Genomic DNA, 23,126 nt, shown 5'->3' with positions numbered 1-23,126 from the left:
TTTCCTCCGCAGATAGTGACACTCACCACAGACGCCAGTCAGTGGGGATGGGGAGCCCACGTGCAAGACCTTTATCTTCAAGGGCAGTGGTCGGAAAAAACGAGATGCGCCTCCTCAAACCTGAGAGAACTAAAAGCCGTCTTCAAAGCGTTGAAACAGGCAGAACATCTCCTTCATCAAAAAAACGTAAAAGTTTACTCCGACAACGCGACAACAGTAGCCTTCATAAACCACCAGGGCGGAACACGCCACTCTCTCCTACAGAAGATGTCTCAAAAGATCTTCAACTGGGCGGAACTCCATCTTCAGTCCATCTCAGCGGTCCATCTGAAAGGCTCAGACAACGTGAAGGCAGATTATATCAGTCGGAAGAGGGTCCTTCCAGGAGAGTGGAGCCTAAATCAGGAGGTGTTTCTAAACCTTACAGAAAGGTGGGGAGTTCCAGAAGTGGACCTCTTTGCAACACAAAAGAACAAGAAAGCAGACCGTTTCTTCTCCCTAAATCCAGAGGAAAGACCAGAGGCAGTGGATGCTCTAATACAACCATGGTCGTTCCATCTGGCATACGCATTCCCTCCGTTTCCCCTGCTAGGGAAGGCCCTTCAAAAGATCCTGATAAGCCAAACACAAGTGATCTTTGTCGCTCCAGTCTGGCCAAAAAGGAGCTGGTTTTGCCTGTTAAAAAGACTAGCAGTAGAAGGTCCCATCAGACTGCCACAAAGGACAGATCTCCTCGTCCAGGGCCCTCTCAATCACCAAGGGATAAAACAACTCCATCTTGCAGCATGGCTATTGAAAAGTCCTTCCTGACCCGTAAAGGCCTTTCCTCGAAGGTAATTGATACCATGTTAAAGAGTAAAAAAGAAGTCACCTCTTCGATTTACCTTAAATATTGGAGGAGATTTTGCTCATGGTGTAAAGAAGCAACTCCCGATCCTCTCAAGCCAAATATACCCCAGATCTTGGATTTTCTCCAAGTAGGTCTTGACAAAGGACTTTCACTAAGTACGCTTAAGGTACAAGTATCAGCGTTAGGATGTTTTTTTGACTCCCCTATTGCAGACCATAGGTGGGTCAAGAGGTTCTTTCGGGCCGTATCGAGGCTAAAACCCAAGATTTCCAACCTTACTCCTCCTTGGGACCTCAACCTGGTACTTCAAGCTTTGACTCAACAACCTTTTGAGCCTCTTAGTGAATTGTCTACAAAATTTTTGACTATAAAAACTGTATTTCTAATTGCAATTACATCTGCAAGGAGAGTCTGTGAACTACAAGCACTCTCTATAGAGCAACCATACCTAACTGTCTTAGAGGATAGAGTAATCCTCAAACTAAACCCTTCCTTTTTACCCAAAGTTGTCACAGATTTCCACCGATCACAAGATATAGTTCTCCCTTCATTCTGCGATCCGCCTAAGAACGCTAAAGAAGCTCGCCTCCACACTCTGGATGTTCGCAGAGCAGTAATTGCCTATCTTCAAGCTACTGAAGACTGGAGAAAAGACTCTAATCTACTCCTGCAGTTCCAGGGTCCGAATAGAGGTAAAAAGGCTTCTAAAGCATCCATAGCCAGATGGATGAAATCCGCCATATCAGAAGCCTATAAATCTTCTGGTAAAGAAGTTCCTGACAAACTTAAAGCTCATTCCACCAGAGCAGTATCGGTCTCCTGGGCAGAAAAAGCTGCAGCCTCACTTGCAGGGCGGCAACGTGGTCATCACCACATACCTTTTATCGTCACTACAAACTAAATGTGGCCTCGTCTCAAGATCTATCCTTCGGACGAAAAGTGCTGCATGCTGTAGTCCCTCCCTAAATGGATTATCTGGTATGTCTCCAGGTGGTGCTGTCATGACTGGACGCTCTGAAAAGCCAGAATTATTTACTCACCGATAATTCGTTTTTCATGAGTCCATCATGACAGCACCCCATTTATTACCCTCCCTTATTGTTATATTGGTGTTGGTGCTATGTAAATAGTAATTGATAAACACTGAGGGTGAAGCGGAGAGGGGCTCCTTTTAACCTCTTGTGCTTCCTGTTCCTATTAGGACTAATGGGGATCAATCTCCAGGTGGTGCTGTCATGATGGACTCATGAAAAACGAATTATCGGTGAGTAAATAATTCTGGCTTTTCCAGCATATTATTCCACCTATGTAACATAATTAGTGGGTTCTAAATGCTCACTATACCCAGTGTTACATTTCTTGAAGGGTGTAGTTTCCACAATAGGGGCACTTGTGAGAGGTTTCCACTATTTTAGCACCACGGGGGCTTTGTAAACCCAACATGGCCTCCGTCCTCCATTCCGGCCAAATTTAGCTTCCAGAAGTGACGCTCCTTCCCTTTGGAGGCTTGTCCTTGCGCCCGCATAGCACTTTATGTCCACAAGTGGGGTATTTTCGTTCTCGGGGGAAACTGCTCTACACGTTTTGTTTTTTTGTCTTTTAACCCCTTGAGAACATACAAAACTAAAGGCCAGACCAATGTGAATATCCGTGAAGCACCTGTGGTGTCCATATGCTAACCGTGCTGGTTCCTAAAAAAAAGTTTGATTTTAAAAAATTTTTGAAAATCTGGAAAATTACTTTAATAAATAAATTATCAAGCTTTTTATTGTCTTCAAAAAATTGAAAGCAAGTGTAATAAATGTTGGCAACATAAAGTAGACGTACTGCTAATGTTTTTTTTTTTTTTACATTTTCAAATTGATAATACATTACAATTAATATAAAAAACATCCCTAAACCATCAATAACAATGAATCCCCTGTGACCCCTACTGCCCACATACCCCCTTATCTCTGCTTCCTTACATCCGCATCTGGGGCACTCTTGATTTTTTTTTTTTTTTTTTTAACATTTTTTATTCGTTTTCAAAAATTTTAAGACAAGATACAAGCATGGTGGACACAAAATTCCACCAACAGGTAAGTATAAAGGAAAGCGCCCTCCGGCTGAACATCAACCAGGGGTTAAAATCCAACATGTACAGGAGAAAGAGAACAACCCCCCCAACGCCCCCCACACCCCCACCCCCCACTGACGGTCTGTTATCCACAACTGCAAAAAAGGAGCCAACACAATGTGATATCCTAGAGTAGTTACAGGTCACTATCACCTTAGCTTGTGATCCTCAACTTCCCCAGAGTACCTGCCACATCCTTCCGGAGGTACCATGTTGTATCTTTGAACTGTAACATCAGATGCTGAATCTCTTCATGTGACAGAAAGCTACAAATAAAAGTCGACCACTTTTTAAAAAACCCCTTTGTCAGTTTTTCTATAGAGCGAGATACTTCCTTCTGGTCAAAGAACATATAATTCTTAACTTGATGAATCACCTCCTCTAGTTGTGGCATTTGAGAGATCAGCCATTTAGAGAGAAGGCACCTCTTAGCAACTAAGATGAACACGTGGCACAAAGTAGACACCTTTGTCCCCTCCCGAGGAATATGGAACAAAAGTGTTAGGGGATCCAACTGCATAGAGACCTTGAGCTTGGTGAATAAAAGTTCCTTCAAAGAAATCCAGAAGAGCCTGGATAGGGGACATGTGACAAGGCCGTGGACCAGGTCAGTACGAGAGGCATTGCAGTTTGGGCAAGCCTCAATGCGGTTCGGTAGTTCTGGGGTTTTCGGGAGAGTGAACCCATATATAGCATGGTGTATAAGTTTAAACTGAGTCTCTCTCCACGTTTCGTTTACTATTGCTTTACGAACTAGGAGCCATCCATCCAGGATAGGTTTTGTAAGGTCCGCTTTGTTAAAATAGGCTTCCCAATATTTAAAAATGTGCCCTGGGTCCGACTTCGTGACCTGTCGCCTGAGGGCCCAATAGAGGTAGGATAAAGAATGGATTGGTGTTTCCATCCGGATTACATCATCAAGGAAATTAGATTCAAAAAGAAACTTCATGTCCCTCGCCCTTGTCCGTAAAAAGGACAGTATTTGACCATATAGCAAGAAATGGCCAGGGCCTAGTGAGAACTTTGCTTGAAGTTCAGCAAACTCAAGGTATCTATGCTCGCGTTCGTGTAACAGGTGTGAAACCGTTGTGACGCCCTATGGGCCCAGGTCCTTGTGAACCCGCTCCTGGCCTCAGCTGTAAGTTCAGGGTGGAACCACAATGGCATAAATTTGCCAATGGCAAATGGAAGTTTCATATCCTTTAGGCTAGATTTCCACGCTATCATAGTGTCGCGTAGCAGAAGGCACCGCTTAACATGAGAGGGAACAGCAGGTAATTTGGTATATAAAAGGGCCTGTAATGGCCAGGGGTGCGCCATTGCTTCCTCCAACTTTACGTTGGTAAAGGCCCCCCGCCCCTCATCCAGTCTACCCCATTCCGCAAGAGGCACGCCAAATTATAACGACGCACATCTGGGAAGTTAAGGCCCCCTTGGTCCCTGAATAGCACCAATTTTTTTTTAGGGCTATGCGGGGGCGCTTACCCCCCCAGATGAATTGTAAAAATGCTGTATTGATTTTTTTTATGTCCACATGTTTTAGCAATACCGGAATAGTTTGCATGGGGTATAACAGGCGAGAAAACGCCATCATCTTGATAAGATGACATCTGGGCATAAAAGAAAGCGGTAAAGATTTCCATTGGAGTAGGCTCTGAAAAATAGACTGAAAGAGTGGAGGATAATTTAGTCCATAAATGGCCCCTGGATCCCTCCCAATCTTTATCCCAAGATACTTGATCTGAGTGCGGGTAATAGTCACCTGCACACCAGGAATAGAGGATAAAGATCCCGCCCTCCCCCCAGAGAGATCCAGTACCACACTTTTGGCTACATTCACCCTAAATCCCGAGAAGAAAGGAAAGGAGAGAAGGAAAGGAGAGAAGGGAAGGATAAATTTGTCATGTTTGGAGACTGAAGAACCCCTTCAACAAGGGGGCCCTCAAGCAATGAGATTAAGCACCGACACGCAAGTCTCACAATTAGCAGACCGTAGAGGGTAGTTCAGGGGCCCCTACGGAGTTAAGTACCCAGACAATAGCAGGGAAAATGCCATGAGGCTGATTGTCCTGTCCCCACCGTGCAGTACCCTGTCCCACATCCTGAGGGCCTTCAAGCAGGTAACACAGTGTCTCTCCGGGATCTCTGCTCCTTGGGGGGTTGACCCCCTGGTGTCAACGTGGGCTGTGCAGGCGACGACTCGTCATCGATTCCAGAAGATTGCCGAGGACCAGAAAAATCTGGAGAGCGTCCTATTTGCTGGAAGCCATCTTGGGAACGTGGAGTGCCTGGTCTTAAGTAATCTTTAAGAGCCTCCATTGCATCATCCACATGCGTATAAGTAGAGAAGGAGCCATCCGCATGGAACACCCTCAACGTCGCGGGATAGATTAGCGCAAAGCGCACCTGCTGGCGAAACAAGGCAGTGCACAAAGGGGAGAACAGCTTTCTCCTTCTGGAAACTTCCACCGAAAAGTCACCAAAAATCAATAGCTTCCGGCCCTCAAGTATAAGTCCTTCCCTTTTATTCCGGAAAGCTCTTTGTATGGAGACTTTATCCGTGAAGTCAAGATATTTGACTATAACATGGCGAGGTCTCTCCCTTTGGGCCATATTGGCTCAGTTGCCCCTAGCAACCAAAGAGTCTGTGAGGAATGAAAGGTGGAATCTGATTGGTTGCTAGGGGCAACTGAGCCAGTTTCACTTTACACCATGTTTGATGAACCTCCCCCGTGTGTCTGTATGTGTATATGTGACTGTATCTGTCTGTGTAAGCAGTATATACAGTGTGTGTGTCCAAGAGATAGGCTAGGGGTGGGCTACAATCAGCCGGGGGGCGCCAAAAGAATATTCTGCACAGGGCGCCATCTACCCTAAGGCCGGCCCTGAGTATAGTATAGTCACTGCACAATATTATACTGCACAATTCTAGGTTTCATTGCCTTCGAGACATATTTTATATTCTGAGATATCCGCACCCACTGAAGTTCAGATATTTCCCCAATCTCATCCTCCCATTCCCTCTTGCTCTTTAAATACCTCTCAGCTTTACTAAGCTAATGTTATTCAGGATCTAATTCATGTGGCAGAACTATTTTCCTTACAGGCAGAAAATTTCAAAATGAGAAAAATGTTCATGTTATTTTGTGTTTTTTTTTTTTATAAAGATAGGCTATAAGTATGGACTCCAACACCCCAGTAATATAAAGTAGAATATGTCAGGAGAATCACCAGGATCGGTAGAAGCATCCCCAAGTTATTAATGAAGAAAGTGACACAGGTCATAGTCATAACATGTGGCCTGGTCCAGGGGGTCATGAAGGGGTTATGTTGCACTTATTGTGGACCAATAAAGGATTTCTCTGATGTTGCAGCTCTTTCTTGTGCTGGCCGTTCTTCTTCTCCCCGGTATTACTATATAATGGGAGGGATAGTGAGATACAACTATTGGGCCGATATTCTGCAGAAGATGGAGACATTTCTATTCCTGGAATTGCTGGATTTTTCTGTTATCATTCTGTATATTGCTGTATATATTCCCCCCAATAGACCCCGCCCCCAAATGTTACACCGACCAATAGCAGAATAGTAGCAGTATCCACCATCTTTATTAGCTGCTATTATATATATATATATATATATATACACACACACACAGGATATAACAATAGTAGCAGAGAGCGTGCGGCAGGAGCGCCGGAACACAACGGCCATTACTTATGAGATTCTTTCCTAATCCCCGGAAAGCTGGCGGATTGGAAAAGACTTAGAATTCTATTGGAGGAAAGAATTATTGGCGGGAAATGTTGGGATGGATCCAGCGGATATTGAGCATTAGTTTGCTGGGAGATATCTAGTTATTATTAGGAGGGAAAAGTCTTCTGGCCCTGTAACTTCTATCACCTAGATGAGATGGAAGGACTGGGATTGGAGCTGCACACTCCTCAGCCCCTATGGCCGCAGCTTTATTTCCAGACATCACATCCGATTGGAAGAAATTATGGTTTTCCATCGATAAAAGACATAAATAAGGCGACTGTCCTGTGTGAGCTCTATGATAACATGATACGTTTTCATGTTCTGTTAGAGATTACTTTTTCCTCAAGGACTTGAAAACGGCTTCTCCCCTGTATGAATTCTTTGATGCTTAAGAACACTTGATTTGTGGGAAAAACATTTTCCACATTCTGAACATGAAAATGGCTTCTCTTCTGTGTGAGTTCTTTGATGCTCAACAAGCTTTGCTTTTACAATAAAAGATTTCCCACATTCTGAACATGAAAATGGCTTCTCCCCTGTGTGAATTTTTTTATGTTCTACAAGATTTGCTTTTTGTGAGAAACATTTTCCACATTCTGGACATGAAAATGGCTTCTCCCCTGTGTGAATTCTTTGATGATTTTGTCACAAACTCGCCGGACGTAGGTGGGGAACAGAACAAGACAGTGAGCCCTAACCACTAGAACCCACCTTCTGATCCTACCTACTTGCCTCAACGGCCCTAAACGGCCGTGGACAACCACGGTGTCAGTCCCTGTCCTACACCAAGTGATACACAAAACAAGACAGACGAAACAAACACAATAATGCAAAGTCTACGGTCCGGGTCAGCAACGGCGGTCAGCGAGGTACAAAAACGTAAGGCAGAAGAAGAGTCAGAGACAGACAAGGAGGTCAGGGCAGGCAGCAGACAAAGCAGGTTGGAAGATCAAGCAATAGGTCAGGCAACAGAAGTAACAGAACCAGGAGAGCTGAAGCGCTTAGCTGAGTAACACTCAATAGCCAGCAGGGAAATGAAGAGCCTGCTGCTTTTTTTATCTGGAATCAGGGACTGGGTCCAGCACTTGATTGGATCAGCCCTGAACCCAGCACCCAGCTCAGCTGGACAGGTCTATAAGGAGTAACCCCTGCACTGCCAGAGTGTAACAGGCAATGCGGGTGTGGCTGGGAAACTAAGACAGCATTCAGACAGGACTGCAAACAAAAAACAACCAGAGGCTCAGCGCTTCCTCGGTCGCCCAGTACGGACCGAGGAGCGCAAAGTCACATTCCTGACAGTACCCCTCCTCTTATGAGGGGCCTCAGGACCCTTATTTAAAGGACCCGGTTTAGAGGGGTTATGGTCATGAAACTTCCGGATGAGACGTGGGGCATGTATATCCTTACTGGCAACCCACGTATTTTCTTCAGGACCATATCCCTTCCACTGGACAAGATATTGGATGGAATTTTGAATTTGACGAGAGTCCAATATCCTGTCCACTTCAAACTCCAGCTCCCCCTGGATGACCAGAGGAGCAGGGAGGACTGAAGGAAGCACAGGATTAACATATTTTTTGAGAAGAGACTTATGAAATACATTGTGAATTCTCATAGACCCAGGTAATCGTAATCTGAATGAAACAGGATTAATGATCTCTGTGATAACGTACGGACCAATGTACTTGGGTGCTAGTTTACCAGAGGGAACCTTCAATTTCAAGTTTTTAGTTGAGAGCCATACCTTTTCTCCTATACCGTAATCTGGACCAGATATGCGTCTTTTGTTCGCCTGTTTCTTAGCTGTCTCTTGGGCTTTGACCAAGTTCTGAAGAGCTTGGGCCCAAACTGTGCACAGTTTAGAATAAATACCTTCGGCCGAAGGGTTTACGGACTCTGACGCATGTACAGAAGAATATCTGGGATTAAAGCCATAATTACAATAAAATGGCGACATCTTGAGTGACTGATTTTCACGATTATTTAGAGCAAATTCCGCTAAGGATAGAAACTCTCTCCATTTATCTTGGCTCCCTGCAACAAAACACCTCAAAAATTGTTCCAGAGATTGGTTCACCCTTTCTGTCTGGCCATTAGATTGTGGGTGAAAAGCCGACGAAAAGGATAATGAGATGCCCAGCCGACCACAAAATTCTCTCCAAAATCTGGAGACAAATTGTACCCCCCTGTCAGAAACTACATTTTCTGGAACACCATGCAAACGTAAGATATGGTTTATGAACAATGTAGCCAAGGTACGAGCATTAGGGAGCTTACGCAGGGGAATAAGGTGACACATCTTAGAAAATCTGTCAACAACCACCCAAATGACTGTTTTTCCCTTAGAGGGTGGCAAATCGGTAATAAAATCCATAGAAATATGAGTCCAAGGTCTGGTAGGCACCGGAAGGGGATGGAGGAGACCTTCAGGTAGTCTACGCAGAACCTTGGATCTGGCGCAAGTTTCACAGGCGTCGACAAATGATTTGACATCTCTTGCCCATGAAGGCCACCAATAATGCCGTGAGAGTAAGTACTTAGTACCTGCAATTCCCGGGTGACCAGCCAACACAGAATTATGAATCTCCTCCAAAACCTTAAGGCGAAGGTTTGGAGGAACAAACAGTTTAGACTCAGGAGTGTTCCGGGGAGCCAGAGACTGAGATTCCGCAATCCGAGCTGCCAGATCGGGTTGCAAAGTGGCCACCACCACCCCGGGTGACAGGATGGTCTCTGGTTGCTCCCTGGGAACCGTGTCGATGTCAAAGCTGCGCGATAAGGCGTCAGCTTTAACATTTTTAGACCCAGGTCGAAAAGAAATTTCAAAATTAAATCGTGTAAAGAACAAAGCCCATCTGGCCTGACGAGGAGTGAGACGTTTGGCTTTATCCAAATATATCAGATTCTTATGATCTGTTAACACCTTAATTCTATGTTTAGCCCCTTCCAGAAAATGTCTCCATTCATCAAAGGCTAATTTAATGGCCAGAAGTTCTCTGTTACCTATGTCATAGTTGCTTTCGGCTTTGGAGAACTTCCTAGAAAAGTAGGCTATGGGTCTGAGGTTGGTGAGGGTCTCTGAACCTTGTGAGAGAACTGCTCCTACCCCAACCTCAGATGCGTCAACTTCAATGACAAAGGGTTGTTCAAAGTCAGGCTGAGTTAACACAGGAGCTTCAGCAAAACACCTCTTAAGCTTGTCAAATGCCAGGATAGCCTCAGGACTCCAATTAACCAGGTCTGCCCCCTTTTTGGTTAGATCAGTTAATGGTTTAGCAATAACAGAAAAACCCTTGATGAACTTTCTATAGTAATTGGCGAATCCCAGGAACCTTTGTAGGGCCTTAAGGCTACTGGGTCGCTCCCAATTTTCAATGGCTGTCACTTTAAGGGGGTCCATACAAAATGAGTTGGAGGTGATCTTATACCCTAAGAATGAGACCTCCTGTATCCCAAACTGGCATTTTGACAGCTTGGCGCAGAGGTGATTTTGCCTTAGCAATTCTAACACAGTACGAACATGCTGAACATGAGAGCACCAATCAGGAGAAAATATCAAAATATCATCTAGATATACCACCAAAAAACGACCCAGATGTTCACGGAACACGTCATTAACAAAATGTTGGAAGACTGCTGGAGCATTACATAATCCAAAGGGCATAACGAGGTATTCGAAATGTCCCTCAGGAGTATTAAAGGCAGTCTTCCACTCGTCTCCCTCCTTTACTCTTATTAGGTTGTATGCTCCCCGCAAATCAATCTTAGAGAACCATTTGGCTCCCACAATTTGGTTAAACAAGTCTGGAATGAGAGGCAGAGGGTGTTGATTTTTCACAGTGATCTTATTCAATTCTCGATAATCAATACAGGGGCGTAGACCACCATCTTTTTTACCCACAAAAAAGAATCCCGCCCCCATGGGAGAAGAGGAGGGACGGATGTGACCTTTACGCAAGCTATCCTTGATATAATCTCGCATAGCCTCTCTTTCTGGACAGGACAAATTAAATATTCTACCCTTAGGGTACTTAGACCCTGGTATCAAGTCAATAGTGCAATCATAGGGACGATGGGGAGGTAATCCATCCACCGATCTCTCATCAAACACATCAGCATAATCAAGCAGAAACTCCGGAATCTCCCCATCATCAGAAGAACATTCAGCAAGCGACAAAGAAATACAATGAGGAGCACACTCTGGTCCCCATCAAACCAGTTCCCTGTTGGGCCAGTCAAACACGGGGTTATGCTGGTCCAACCAGGGTAACCCCAGAATAATATCAGCAGACAAATTTTCCATAAGCAAAAAGTCAAGTTTTTCAAAATGAACTGATCCCACCTTTACCTCAAGATGGGGGGTAATGTAGCGTATATTACCCTGAGCAAAAGGGGCAGAGTCCGCTCCAGTCACATTCAACGGACATTTAAGCTGAAGTGGACATGCCCCCAGACCAGACCAGAAAACAGTATTAATAAAGTTAGCAGAAGCCCCAGAGTCAACCTGGGCATATCCCGAGATAAATTTATCTCCCAAAGTCAAAGAAATAGGCAACAACAACTTCTTTTTCTTGTCGAAGGTTACCTGTGCACCTGAATGACCCCCTCGATAATCATTCAGGCGCTGAAGTTTTCCGGCGGTGAACCAGGTCTAGCGGTACATTGTCGTACTTGATGCCCCGCTTTGCCACAGTAGAGACACAGATGGTTCTGGAGGCGATATGCACGTCTGGCCTTGGCGTCAGTTGACCCGATCTGCATAGGTTCGTCTTGCGGAGGGGACACAGGAGAGGAAGAAGAAGGTTTAGGAGGTAAGGTCAAAGGACATGAACCAGAAGGGAATTTAGACGTTTCTCTCTCTTTGCGTCTGTCCCGCATACGCCTATCTACCCGTATGGCTAAGGTCATAGTTTCCTCCAGAGTCTCAGGATTAGGATAGGCTACTAACAAGTCCTTCAGTTGGTCAGACAAGCCCGCACGAAACTGGAAACGCAGAGCTGGGTCATTCCAAGTAGAGGGTACACACCACTGCCTAAAGTCAGCACAGTATTCTTCCACTGGTCTCTTACCCTGTCTGAGTGTCGTCAATTGGCGCTCTGCCTCTGCTGCTCGGTCTGGGTCATCATACAGAAGGCCCAAGGCTGAAAAAAATCTGTCAACGGTCATTAAATCAGGGGAGTCAGAAGGTAGTGAGAATGCCCATTCTTGGGGTGGGCCCTGCAGGAGGGACATAATAATGCCCACCCTCTGGGTCTCATCTCCGGAGGAGCGGGGACGTAGCCGAAAAAATAATCTGCACCCCTCCCGAAAGGTCCGGAAATTTTTCCTGTCCCCCTTAAATTTCTCAGGGAGCTGCACTGGGGGTTCAGGAGCCTGCGGGGGGGTCAGACACATCTGCCTGGGCAAGGACTCTTGTTCCTGCACACGCTCAGCAAGGGTCTGAACCAACGTATTCAGACCCTGCATCTGGGTCACCAGGGTGTTCATAGGGTCCATGATGCAGGTGACCCAAAAATCTTCTTTCGGGCTGGCTATTCTGTCACAAACTCGCCGGACGTAGGTGGGGAACAGAACAAGACAGTGAGCCCTAACCACTAGAACCCACCTTCTGATCCTACCTACTTGCCTCAACGGCCCTAAACGGCCGTGGACAACCACGGTGTCAGTCCCTGTCCTACACCAAGTGATACACAAAACAAGACAGACGAAACAAACACAATAATGCAAAGTCTACGGTCCGGGTCAGCAACGGCGGTCAGCGAGGTACAAAAACGTAAGGCAGAAGAAGAGTCAGAGACAGACAAGGAGGTCAGGGCAGGCAGCAGACAAAGCAGGTTGGAAGATCAAGCAATAGGTCAGGCAACAGAAGTAACAGAACCAGGAGAGCTGAAGCGCTTAGCTGAGTAACACTCAATAGCCAGCAGGGAAATGAAGAGCCTGCTGCTTTTTTTATCTGGAATCAGGGACTGGGTCCAGCACTTGATTGGATCAGCCCTGAACCCAGCACCCAGCTCAGCTGGACAGGTCTATAAGGAGTAACCCCTGCACTGCCAGAGTGTAACAGGCAATGCGGGTGTGGCTGGGAAACTAAGACAGCATTCAGACAGGACTGCAAACAAAAAACAACCAGAGGCTCAGCGCTTCCTCGGTCGCCCAGTACGGACCGAGGAGCGCAAAGTCACATTCCTGACAGATTTACAAGATTTGTTTTTCGCGAGAAAGATTTTCCACATTCTGGACATGAAAACGGCTTCTCCCCTGTGTGAATTCTTTGATGAATAACAAGATATGATTTCTCAGTAAAACACTTCCCACATTCTGGACATGAAAACGGCTTCTCCCCTGTGTGAATTCTTTGATGAATAACAAGATATGATTTCTCAGTAAAACATTTCCCACATTCTGAACATGAAAAAAGCTTCTCCCCTGTGTGAAGTCTTTGATGTTTTATAAAAGTTGATTTGTGTGAGAAACATTTCCCACATTCTGAACATGAAAAAGGCTTCTCCCCTGTGTGAATATGTTGATGCTCAACAATACTTGATTTGTTAGTAAAACATTTCCCACATTCTGAACATGAAAAAAGCTTCTCCCCTGCGTGAAGTCTTTGATGTTTTATAAAAGTTGATTTGTGTGAGAAACATTTCCCACATTCTGAACATGAAAAAGGCTTCTCCCCTGTGTGAATATGTTGATGCTCAACAATACTTGATTTGTTAGTAAAACATTTCCCACATTCTGAACATGAAAAAAGCTTCTCCCCTGCGTGAAGTCTTTGATGTTTTATAAAAGTTGATTTGTGTGAGAAACATTTCCCACATTCTGAACATGAAAAAGGCTTCTCCCCTGTGTGAATATGTTGATGCTCAATAATACTTGATTTGTAAGTAAAACATTTCCCACATTCTGAGCATGAATATGGCTTCTCTCCTGTGTGTTTTTTTCTATGTTCAACAAGATTTGATTTGCGAGAAAAATATTTCCCACATTCTGAACATGTGAATGGCTTCTCTCCTGTGTGACATCTTTGATGTCTAGCAAGCAATGCCTTTTCAGCAAAACACTTTCCACATTCTGAACATGGAAATGGCTTATTTTTTGTATGAGTGCTTTTATGTTCACCATCCTTTCTGTGACTTTTATCCTGTATAACAGTCTGTGATGGATCAGTAGCCAGGACTTGTATAGAAGGATGAGATGGCAGATCTTTGCTGTGAGGGGCTGGGGGTATATCTGGGGTAATAGAAGGTTCTTCATATGTATCTTGTGTGATCTGACCATCTGCTGTAATATCTGGAGATATCTGATGTCCCTCTGATCTCCGGGTACACTCATCTGCCAAGAAGAAACTCATTCTATTAGCAAGGAGTAATATGATAGTATAATAGTATATAATATAATGGTGCGGCTTCTGCAGATATCGCTCGTCTTATTTATAGAACATCTCTAAGTGCAGCTTTCCCAGAATTCCTCCTCATTCTCCCCATCCCCCCCCCCCCCATCTGATCCCACATTCTCTCATCCACAGGGATTTCTCAGCATTCATGAGACCACAAGGTTATTATACAGCAACACCAGACGCCTCAGCTGCTGCTGCTCTGTTCTGGACGCTGCTCTGGGTAACAAATATCTTCCATAGAACGTCCTCAGACTGGAAGGTGGTAAAAGTTTTTATCACATATAAATGATATGTCACATTCCCAGCACATTTTGTTGGCATCCTGCTATTTTCCTCAGCTCCTCCTTCTTTCATCTGCTCTGGTATAACCTCACCCCTCCTATCTCTTCTTCATGAATAATCTCTGTTGCTCAGCCTCCTGCTAGCTCAGCTGTCAGTCACTGTCTCTGAGTGTATATATCACACATAAACTGCCTACTAAACTGCAATAAAGTTGTGTTAGACTACTATGGAGTGAGAGGTGGACGGCACCACCCAAGCAATCTCCAACACCTGAAGCTGGGACCAAGGATAGGCAGCTCAAACCGCTGGGACAATTCACAGTGGTGCTCCGCAGAAAACGTAATGTAAGTGAAGTGAGAGAATAGATGGGCCGCTCACCGATCTGGTGCGTCTTCTGGCTGGTTTATGGAGACGTTAACTCCATAAGATGCAGGGAGGGAGGGGGGTGAGCAAACACGTCTTCACAGGTACAGTCATGGCCAAAGGTTTTGAGAATGATACAAATATTAATTTTTACAAAGTCTACTGCTTCAGTTTTTAAAATGGCAATTTGCATATACTCCAGAATGTTATAAAGAGGGATCAGCTTAACAGCAATTACTTGCAAAGTCTTGCCTAGAAAAATAACTTTATCTCCCAAAACACATTTCATGACAAACATTGTTTCAGTGATTGCTCCATTAACACAGGTGTGGGTGTTGATGAGGACAGGGCTGGAGATCAAGAATGACACCACTGGACACTTTAAAAAGAGGCTGGTGCTTGGCATCATTGTTTCTCTTCTGTTAACCATGGTTATCTCTAAAGAAACACATGCAGTCATCACTGCACTGCACAAAAATGGCCTAACAGGGAAGAGTATCGCAGCTAGAAAGATTGCACCTCAGTCAACAATCTATCACATCATCAAGAACTTCAAGGAGAGAGGTTCCATTGTTGCCAAAAAGGCTTCAGGGCACCCAAGAAAGACCAGCAAGTGCCAGGACCGTCTCTTAAAAGTGTTTCAGCTGGGGGATCGGGCTACCAGCAGTGCAGAGCTTGCTCAGGAATGGCAGCAGGCAGGTGTGAGTCCATCTGCACACACAGGGACAGATTGATATTCTGCAAAAGGTCCAGGGAGAGGACTGCTGAGGAATGGGGGAAAGGTCCAGGGAGAGGACTGCTGAGGACTGGAGGAAAGGTCCAGGGAGAGGACTGCTGACGACTGGAGGAAAGGTACAGGGAGTGGACTGCTGAGGACTGGGGTAAAGTCACTTTCTCTGATGAATCCCCTTTCTGATTGTTTGGGACATCTGGAAAACAGCTTATTGGGAGAAGACGAGGTGAGCGCTACCACCAGTCTTGTCTCATGCCAACTGTAAAGCATCCTGAAACTATTTATGTGTGGGGTCGCTTCTCAGCCAAGGGAATCGGCTCTGTCACAGTCTTGCCTAAAAACACAGCCATGAATAAAGAATGGTCCCAGAATGTCCTCCGAGAGCAACCTTTCCCAACCGTCCAATAGCAGTTTACCGATGAACAATGCCTTTTCCAGCCTGATGGAGCACCTTGCCATAAAGCAAAGGTGATAACTAAATGCCTTAGAAAATAAAACAGAGATTTTGGGTGCATGGCCTGGAAACTCCCCAGATCTTAATCCCATTGAGAACTTGTGGTCAATCATCGAGAGACGGGTGGACAAACAAAACAAATTCTGACAAGTTGATTGAGAGCAGCCAGGGAGAATTGCAGAGGTCCTGAAGAAGGGTCAACACTGCAAATACTGACTTGCTGCAGTAACTCATTCTAACTGTCAGTAAAAGCTTTTTCTGTATGTGATAAAAACATCTGACAAACACACATAAAAACCAGAGGGCAGCAGATCATATGAAAATATAATATTTGTGTCATTCTCAAAACTTTTGGCCATGACTGTAGACAATTGTTTCTCGCGATAATGCGCTTCTTCGGCCTACGGATGACACGGCTGTGGTCTACTTGTCTAGAGACCAATGATTTTTTTTTGTTATCCTGCGTTCTAATCCCCTGATGGAAATGAAATATAGTTATTGTATATTTTTGATATACAGTGGTACCTTGGTTTAAGAGTAACTTGGTTTAAGAGCGTTTTGGTTTAAGAGCTCACAGTTTTTCAAAATTATGACTTGGTGTAAGAGCATTGCTTTGGTTTAAGAGCTCCATGTACTGGGTGGGAGCGCGAGTGGAGGAGGGGCATGGTCTGCATAGCGGGGTCTACAGCACTGTACTCTGACTCAGGAAGTCTCCCTCACCTTCCAAATCATGGCAGATCCACTTCAGGCTGGGGCCTGCATCTGGGGACAGGACTGTGAAGGTAATCTCTCCATAGCTGTAACCCCTCTCTCCCCGGACAGAGAGTGCTGTATGTATGTGCCCACATCTGTCCTGCTCATTCCTTCATACTCCCTGCAGTCTCTGTCCGCCCTTGTGTTTCCCATCCTCTCCATTACTGTACAGTAACTTATAATATCACATATTCTGCTGTTTCTGAATGTTTGTTTCATCTGTTTTACATGTTATTCAGAATAATAAATCATTATTTTTGGGGTGTGGAACCAATTGTCTGCATTTCTATGATTTCTTATGGGAAAATTTGCTTCGGTTTAAGAGTGGATTTGGATTACAAGCGCCGTCCCGGAACCAATTATGCTCGTAATCCAAGGCACCACTGTAGTTGTTATTTTCTTTTTTTCTCATTATTCCTAATCAGGTCCAAGTTAGTTTTGAAAACTATTTTTTCAAACAATGATGAGAAAATAGATAAATAAATTACTATTTCATTTCCAACAAGGAAGAAAACCCAGGAAAAAACTGTCATTGGTCTCTAGACAGATGATTTACAGCTAGACCGCAGCTAAAACACAACTATATATCTCATTGCAGATCAGTGCTGTAGGCAGTTTATGTCTGATATAAACACTGAGAAACACTGACTGACAGCTGAGCGAGCAGGAGGCCGAGCAACAGAGATTATCCATGAAGAAGAGGGAGGAGGAAGCAGTGTTGAGGAGTGCTAGAGTGCAGCACAAACGCTGAGCCACAACTCCTCTTTGACTCTTCATTACAGTAGGAGACCTGAGATTGCCCCGATGTACTGTAGGTGCACAATGTTCTGGCGTTCTGGTGCTTCCTTGCAGTATGTGTCTATGTGGGACTGCTAGGAAAGCGGACAGTGAGCAGTCTCGCTTCTGTTGCTTACCAGAGTCAAACTTACCGGCAGTAGTAGCATTAATTGTGTTATAAATGCATTAGTAGTGCAGTCAGTGTTAGTAGTGTTGTTGGATGGCGCTGTGTGTCTGCACCGTCTGCAATCAGTACGTGTCATACTAATTTACATCGCGACTGAGGAATGGGTATACTCTGAAACTTGAAACTCGTTTGGCTATCAAGACTACTGACAGGCCAGAGATTGGGGCCCCAATGCAAACTGAATAAGCTCAAAGAGGTATGTCTGGCAGTACAGTGCCATCCAACAACGCTACTAACACGGACTGCGCTACTAATAAGGTCTGTGCGACTACCGCCAGACTCCAGAACCCAACAGAAACGAGGCTGCTCACTGTCCGCTCTTTCCTACCAGTCCCACAGAGACGCACCAGAATGCCAGGACATCGTGCACCTACATCAGGACTATATTCTGGGTACCATCCGCATTCTGCAAGGACCCTGCAGCTACTATCTATATCTATTCTCTATCTCTATTATTGCTTTATATACAGATTTATGGGATGTTACCTGTAGTGCTCATTTATTTATGTATTTGTGTGATCCGTCCAATTCTACTAAATGTTTTATTCAATGTTTACTTATCCTACAGACAGGACTGTCACCCAGCAGTATATAAAGGGGTTACAGGACTATATATATATATTCTGGGTTTCCACACTCTTAATTTACTACTACTTACATCTACATCTTTGCACAAAAGGATAAGATGAAGTGCGGCAGCTCACCAAAATGGGTTAAAAGATGCTTTATTTGGACATAGAAGGCATCAATAGCAGGTACTATCCACAAAGAAGAAGAAGCGTTTTATACGTGAAACGGCCGTCGCTCTGTTTATTTGTGGATAGTACCTGCTATTGATGCCTTCTATGTCCAAATAAAGCATCTTTTAACCCATTTTGGTGAGCTGCCGCACTTCATCTTATCCTTTTGTGCAAAGCCTTTACTGGACTGTTTTCTCAAGCTGAGCACCACCTACGGTATAGTTACCAAGGGAGAGTCACGGTGAGGTCCAAGTTTGGTTTCCTAAAACTGGGGACAGTGCCAGCATACACATCTTGTGTGAATTTACATCTACATCTACTTTGTACTTTTTCTTAACAAAAAAATTCCACACAGAATAGTTACAGCCGGTGACTGAGGAGAATGTGCGAGTGTTCTCTGCATTTAGTGGTCACTACTCACCTGGGCGGTTACCTGTAGTGATGTCCTCCTTATACTGCTCATCACTGCTGTCATCTGTCTCTTCTTCTTCTGATGTTGTGTCTGTATCATTAATAGAGTTCAGATCCTTCCCTCTACCAATGTCCTTATACTGCTCATCACTGCTGTCATCTGTCTCTTCCTCCTCTTCTTCGTCTTTTATTACCTTGTCTGTAGCATTAATGTAATTCAGATTATTCCCTGTAGTAATTTCCTCCTTATACTGCTCATTACTGCTCACATCTTCCCCCTGATTGATAAGATGTGAGAGAAATATTGTAAAAGTCATCAGACAGTAGGAGAAGTCAGGTGGGATGTACAGATCATAGGGAACATCTCCATCTACCTGATCCTGATCCTGTGGGAGAAGAGGACGGGGACATCTCTCTGGTGCTGTTCTCTTACTGGATCTGACTGGAGGGAACACATACAGAGACTGAATTCATTCTTTCCATCCAGATAATACAGAGAGGAGGTGTGTATATAGTCCTGTCTATTACCTGCTGATGGGAGGGGCTGCTGATCCTCCAGCATCACATCCTTGTACTGATCCTTGTGTCCTTCTACATACTCCCACTCCTCCATGGAGAAATAGACCGCCACGTCCTGACACCTTATAGGAACCTGACACACACAATGGTCACACAGTCATCCCCCCCACCCCTCCAGTGGTGTTACTGTATAATGTCCCAGCATTCCCAGCAGCCACAGTCTCACCTCTCCACTCAGCAGCTCCACCATCTTGTTGGTGACTTCTAGGATCTTCTCTTCCTCCATTTCCTCATGTATCAGGGGCCCCGGGATTGGGCTCAGGGTTCTTCCCCATCCTTCACACCCAGGGGCCCCACAGCGCCCACTAGAGGACTTCTTCACTACTGTGTAATCCTGTGTATGGAGAGACACATTACTATCACTCCATCCATTCCCAGAATCCCTCACCTCTCCAATCCTATCCATCTGTTATTCCATAGATAAGAATGATGTCATGATGACATCACTCCCAGAATCCCTCACCTCCCCAGTCCTATCCATCTGTTATTCCATAGATAAGAATGATGTCATGATGACATCACTCCCAGAATCCCTCACCTCTCCAGTCCTATCCATCTGTTATTCCATAGATAAGAATGATGTCATGATGACATCACTCCCAGAATCCCTCACCTCTCCAGTCCTATCCATCTGTTATTCCATAGATAAGAATGATGTCATGATGACATCACTCCCAGAATCCCTCACCTCCCCAGTAAGCAGGAAGAGTATGTGTAGGGTGAGGGTTATTATCCTGTCGGCCATCTTGTCTCTGTCTCTCTCCATGGTTGATCGGTCGCTCTGGAGAATTATCAGTAGAGGATCCTGTAATGTGTGGAGAGAAGATGAGACAATGTAACATCACATACAGTCACTACCTCAGCGGCTCCGGTCACAGAGCAGTAATACTGTGGTAGAAGCTGCGGTGCACATAGCGCTGGGGACAGTATAAGAGATGAGCGTGTCAGCGGCGGCCTTTGATTTCCGCTCCGGGTGCCGGGATAAGGGTATGTGCACACTGAGGAAAAGGCGAGGAATTCTGCTTGAAATTCCTCCCGTAAAATATGTACAGAGCAAAGTCCCATTGTGTTCAATGGGTTTTCTGCTCTGTTGTTCACACTGCAGAATTTCCGAGCAGAATTTTCTGCTGTAGATCTGCTAGAGGAATCCTATAGAAGTCAATGGGGGGCTTAAATTCTGCTTGAATTCTGCCTAAAAACTTTCAGCTACAATTCCTCGAGAATTGCTCAGTGTGCACATAGCCTAAGTTGGATCCTTCTCTCAGGACGACATCCAGCTTTATCAGGCAACCGGAGCGGAAATCACAGGCAGCCGGCTGAGAAGGGAGCACAGGATGTATCTGTGTGTATTACATTGGGCGGCCGCCATCTTTACCAACTTGTAAACTTTGAAAAAAAGTCACTTACAGAACAGAAGTTTTTGCAAAGTTCGGAACGAATCTCAGATCATAAAGTTTTGTTCCGTTAAAAATGGAAACATTCCCAATGTGTATGACGCGTCCGGTCTCCTGGATTATTAATAACGGTTATACAGCCGCTTCTATGTCCCCAAACTACAACTAATCCCATAATAATAATAATAATAATAATCCTCACAAAGATAGGAGCCGTGTGCTTCCCCTGTGCTTCCAGGACCTGCTGTGATGTCACAGTCATGTGATCAGTAACATGGAGGAGGAGGAGTCACATGATCAGGAGCTGCTGCTCAGTGTATGCAGGACTCTGCTGTGCTGGATGAGCTGAAGTGATGTGTATGCAGCAGAGCTGTGTGTGTGATGTGTGTGGAGCAGGGCTGTGTATGTGTGTGTTATATATGTCTGAAGCAGAGCCCTGTGTGTAATGTACATGTAGCTGAGCTGTATGTGTGTAATGTACATGTAGCTGAGCTGTATATGTGTAATGTACATGTAGCTGGGCTGTATATGTGTGTAATGTACATGTAGCTGAGCTGTATATGTGTAATGTACATGTAGCTGAGCTGTATGTGTGTAATGTACATGTAGCTGAGCTGTATATGTGTGTAATGTACATGTAGCTGAGCTGTATGTGTGTGTAATGTACATGTAGCTGAGCTGTATATATGTAATGTACATGTAGCTGAGCTGTATATGTGTAATGTACATGTAGCTGAGCTGTATGTGTGTAATGTACATGTAGCTGAGCTGTATGTGTGTAATGTACATGTAGCTGAGCTGTATATGTGTAATGTACATGTAGCTGAGCTGTATATGTGTGTAATGTACATGTAGCTGAGCTGTATATGTGTAATGTACATGTAGCTGAGCTGTATATGTGTAATGTACATGTAGCTGAGCTGTATATGTGTGTAATGTACATGTAGCTGAGCTGTATATGTGTGTAATGTACATGTAGCTGAGCTGTATATGTGTAATGTACATGTAGCTGAGCTGTATGTGTGTAATGTACATGTAGCTGAGCTGTATGTGTGTAATGTACATGTAGCTGAGCTGTATGTGTGTAATGTACATGTAGCTGAGCTGTATATGTGTAATGTACATGTAGCTGAGCTGTATATGTGTAATGTACATGTAGCTGAGATCTATGTGTGTAATGTACATGTAGCTGAGCTGTATGTGTGTAATGTACATGTAGCTGAGCTGTATATGTGTAATGTACATGTAGCTGAGATGTATGTGTGTGTAATGTACATGTAGCTGAGCTGTATGTGTGTAATGTACATGTAGCTGAGCTGTATGTGTGTGTAATGTACATGTAGCTGAGCTGTATGTGTGTAATGTACATGTAGCTGAGCTGTATGTGTGTAATGTACATGTAGCTGAGCTGTATGTGTGTAATGTGCATGTAGCTGAGCTGTATATGTGTGTACTGTACATGTAGCTGAGCTGTATGTGTGTAATGTACATGTAGCTGAGCTGTATATGTGTAATGTACATGTAGCTGAGCTGTATATGTGTAATGTACATGTAGCTGAGCTGTATATGTGTGTAATGTACATGTAGCTGAGCTGTATATATGTGTAATGTACATGTAGCTGAGCTGTATGTGTGTAATGTACATGTAGCTGAGCTGTATGTGTGTAATGTACATGTAGCTGAGCTGTATATGTGTGTAATGTACATGTAGCTGAGCTGTGTATGTGTAATGTACATGTAGCTGAGCTGTATATGTGTAATGTACATGTAGCTGAGCTGTATATATGTGTAATGTACATGTAGCTGAGCTGTATATGTGTAATGTACATGTAGCTGAGCTGTATGTGTGTAATGTACATGTAGCTGAGCTGTATGTGTGTAATGTACATGTAGCTGAGCTGTATATGTGTGTAATGTACATGTAGCTGAGCTGTATATGTGTGTAATGTACATGTAGCTGAGCTGTATATGTGTAATGTACATGTAGCTGAGCTGTATATATGTAATGTACATGTAGCTGAGCTGTATATGTGTAATGTACATGTAGCAGAGCTGTATATATGTGTAATGTACATGTAGCTGTCCTATATGTGTGTAATGTACATGTAGCTGAGCTGTATGTGTGTAATGTACATGTAGCTGAGCTGTAGATGTGTAATGTACATGTAGCTGAGCTGTATATGTGTAATGTACATGTAGCTGAGCTGTATATGTGTGTAATGTACATGTAGCTGAGCTGTATATGTGTGTAATGTACATGTAGCTGAGCTGTATATGTGTGTAATCTACATGTAGCTGAGCTGTATGTGTGTGTAATGTACATGTA

General features: G+C 44.3%; 3 protein-coding genes across 3 annotated transcripts in view; all 3 read right to left on the bottom strand.

Moving 5' to 3' along the window:
* Positions 1-23,126, bottom strand: part of LOC138786650 (zinc finger protein 585A-like) — a 214,893-nt gene that overhangs the window by 122,719 nt on the left and 69,048 nt on the right. The gene's annotated exons all lie outside the window — the stretch shown is intronic.
* LOC138787610 (gastrula zinc finger protein XlCGF7.1-like) lies at positions 5,863-7,367 on the bottom strand (the record flags this gene model as incomplete). Its single annotated transcript, XM_069964951.1, has 1 exon — positions 5,863-7,367. A coding segment is annotated over one exon (297 nt), but the record flags the coding sequence as incomplete, so codon positions are not given.
* LOC138787609 (oocyte zinc finger protein XlCOF22-like) lies at positions 12,907-19,962 on the bottom strand. The gene is made up of 3 exons (XM_069964949.1): positions 19,945-19,962; positions 18,838-19,105; positions 12,907-14,063 (listed from the first exon to the last, which is right to left on the bottom strand). The coding sequence occupies exons 1-3, from the start codon at positions 19,960-19,962 to the stop codon at positions 12,907-12,909; spliced, it is 1,443 nt and encodes a 480-aa protein (XP_069821050.1).

This window comes from Dendropsophus ebraccatus, chromosome 3 (assembly GCF_027789765.1).
Source record: "Dendropsophus ebraccatus isolate aDenEbr1 chromosome 3, aDenEbr1.pat, whole genome shotgun sequence".
Taxonomy (NCBI): domain Eukaryota; kingdom Metazoa; phylum Chordata; class Amphibia; order Anura; family Hylidae; genus Dendropsophus; species Dendropsophus ebraccatus.
Note: the sequence above shows the minus strand (reverse complement) of the source record. Positions and strands in the feature narration are given on the sequence as shown.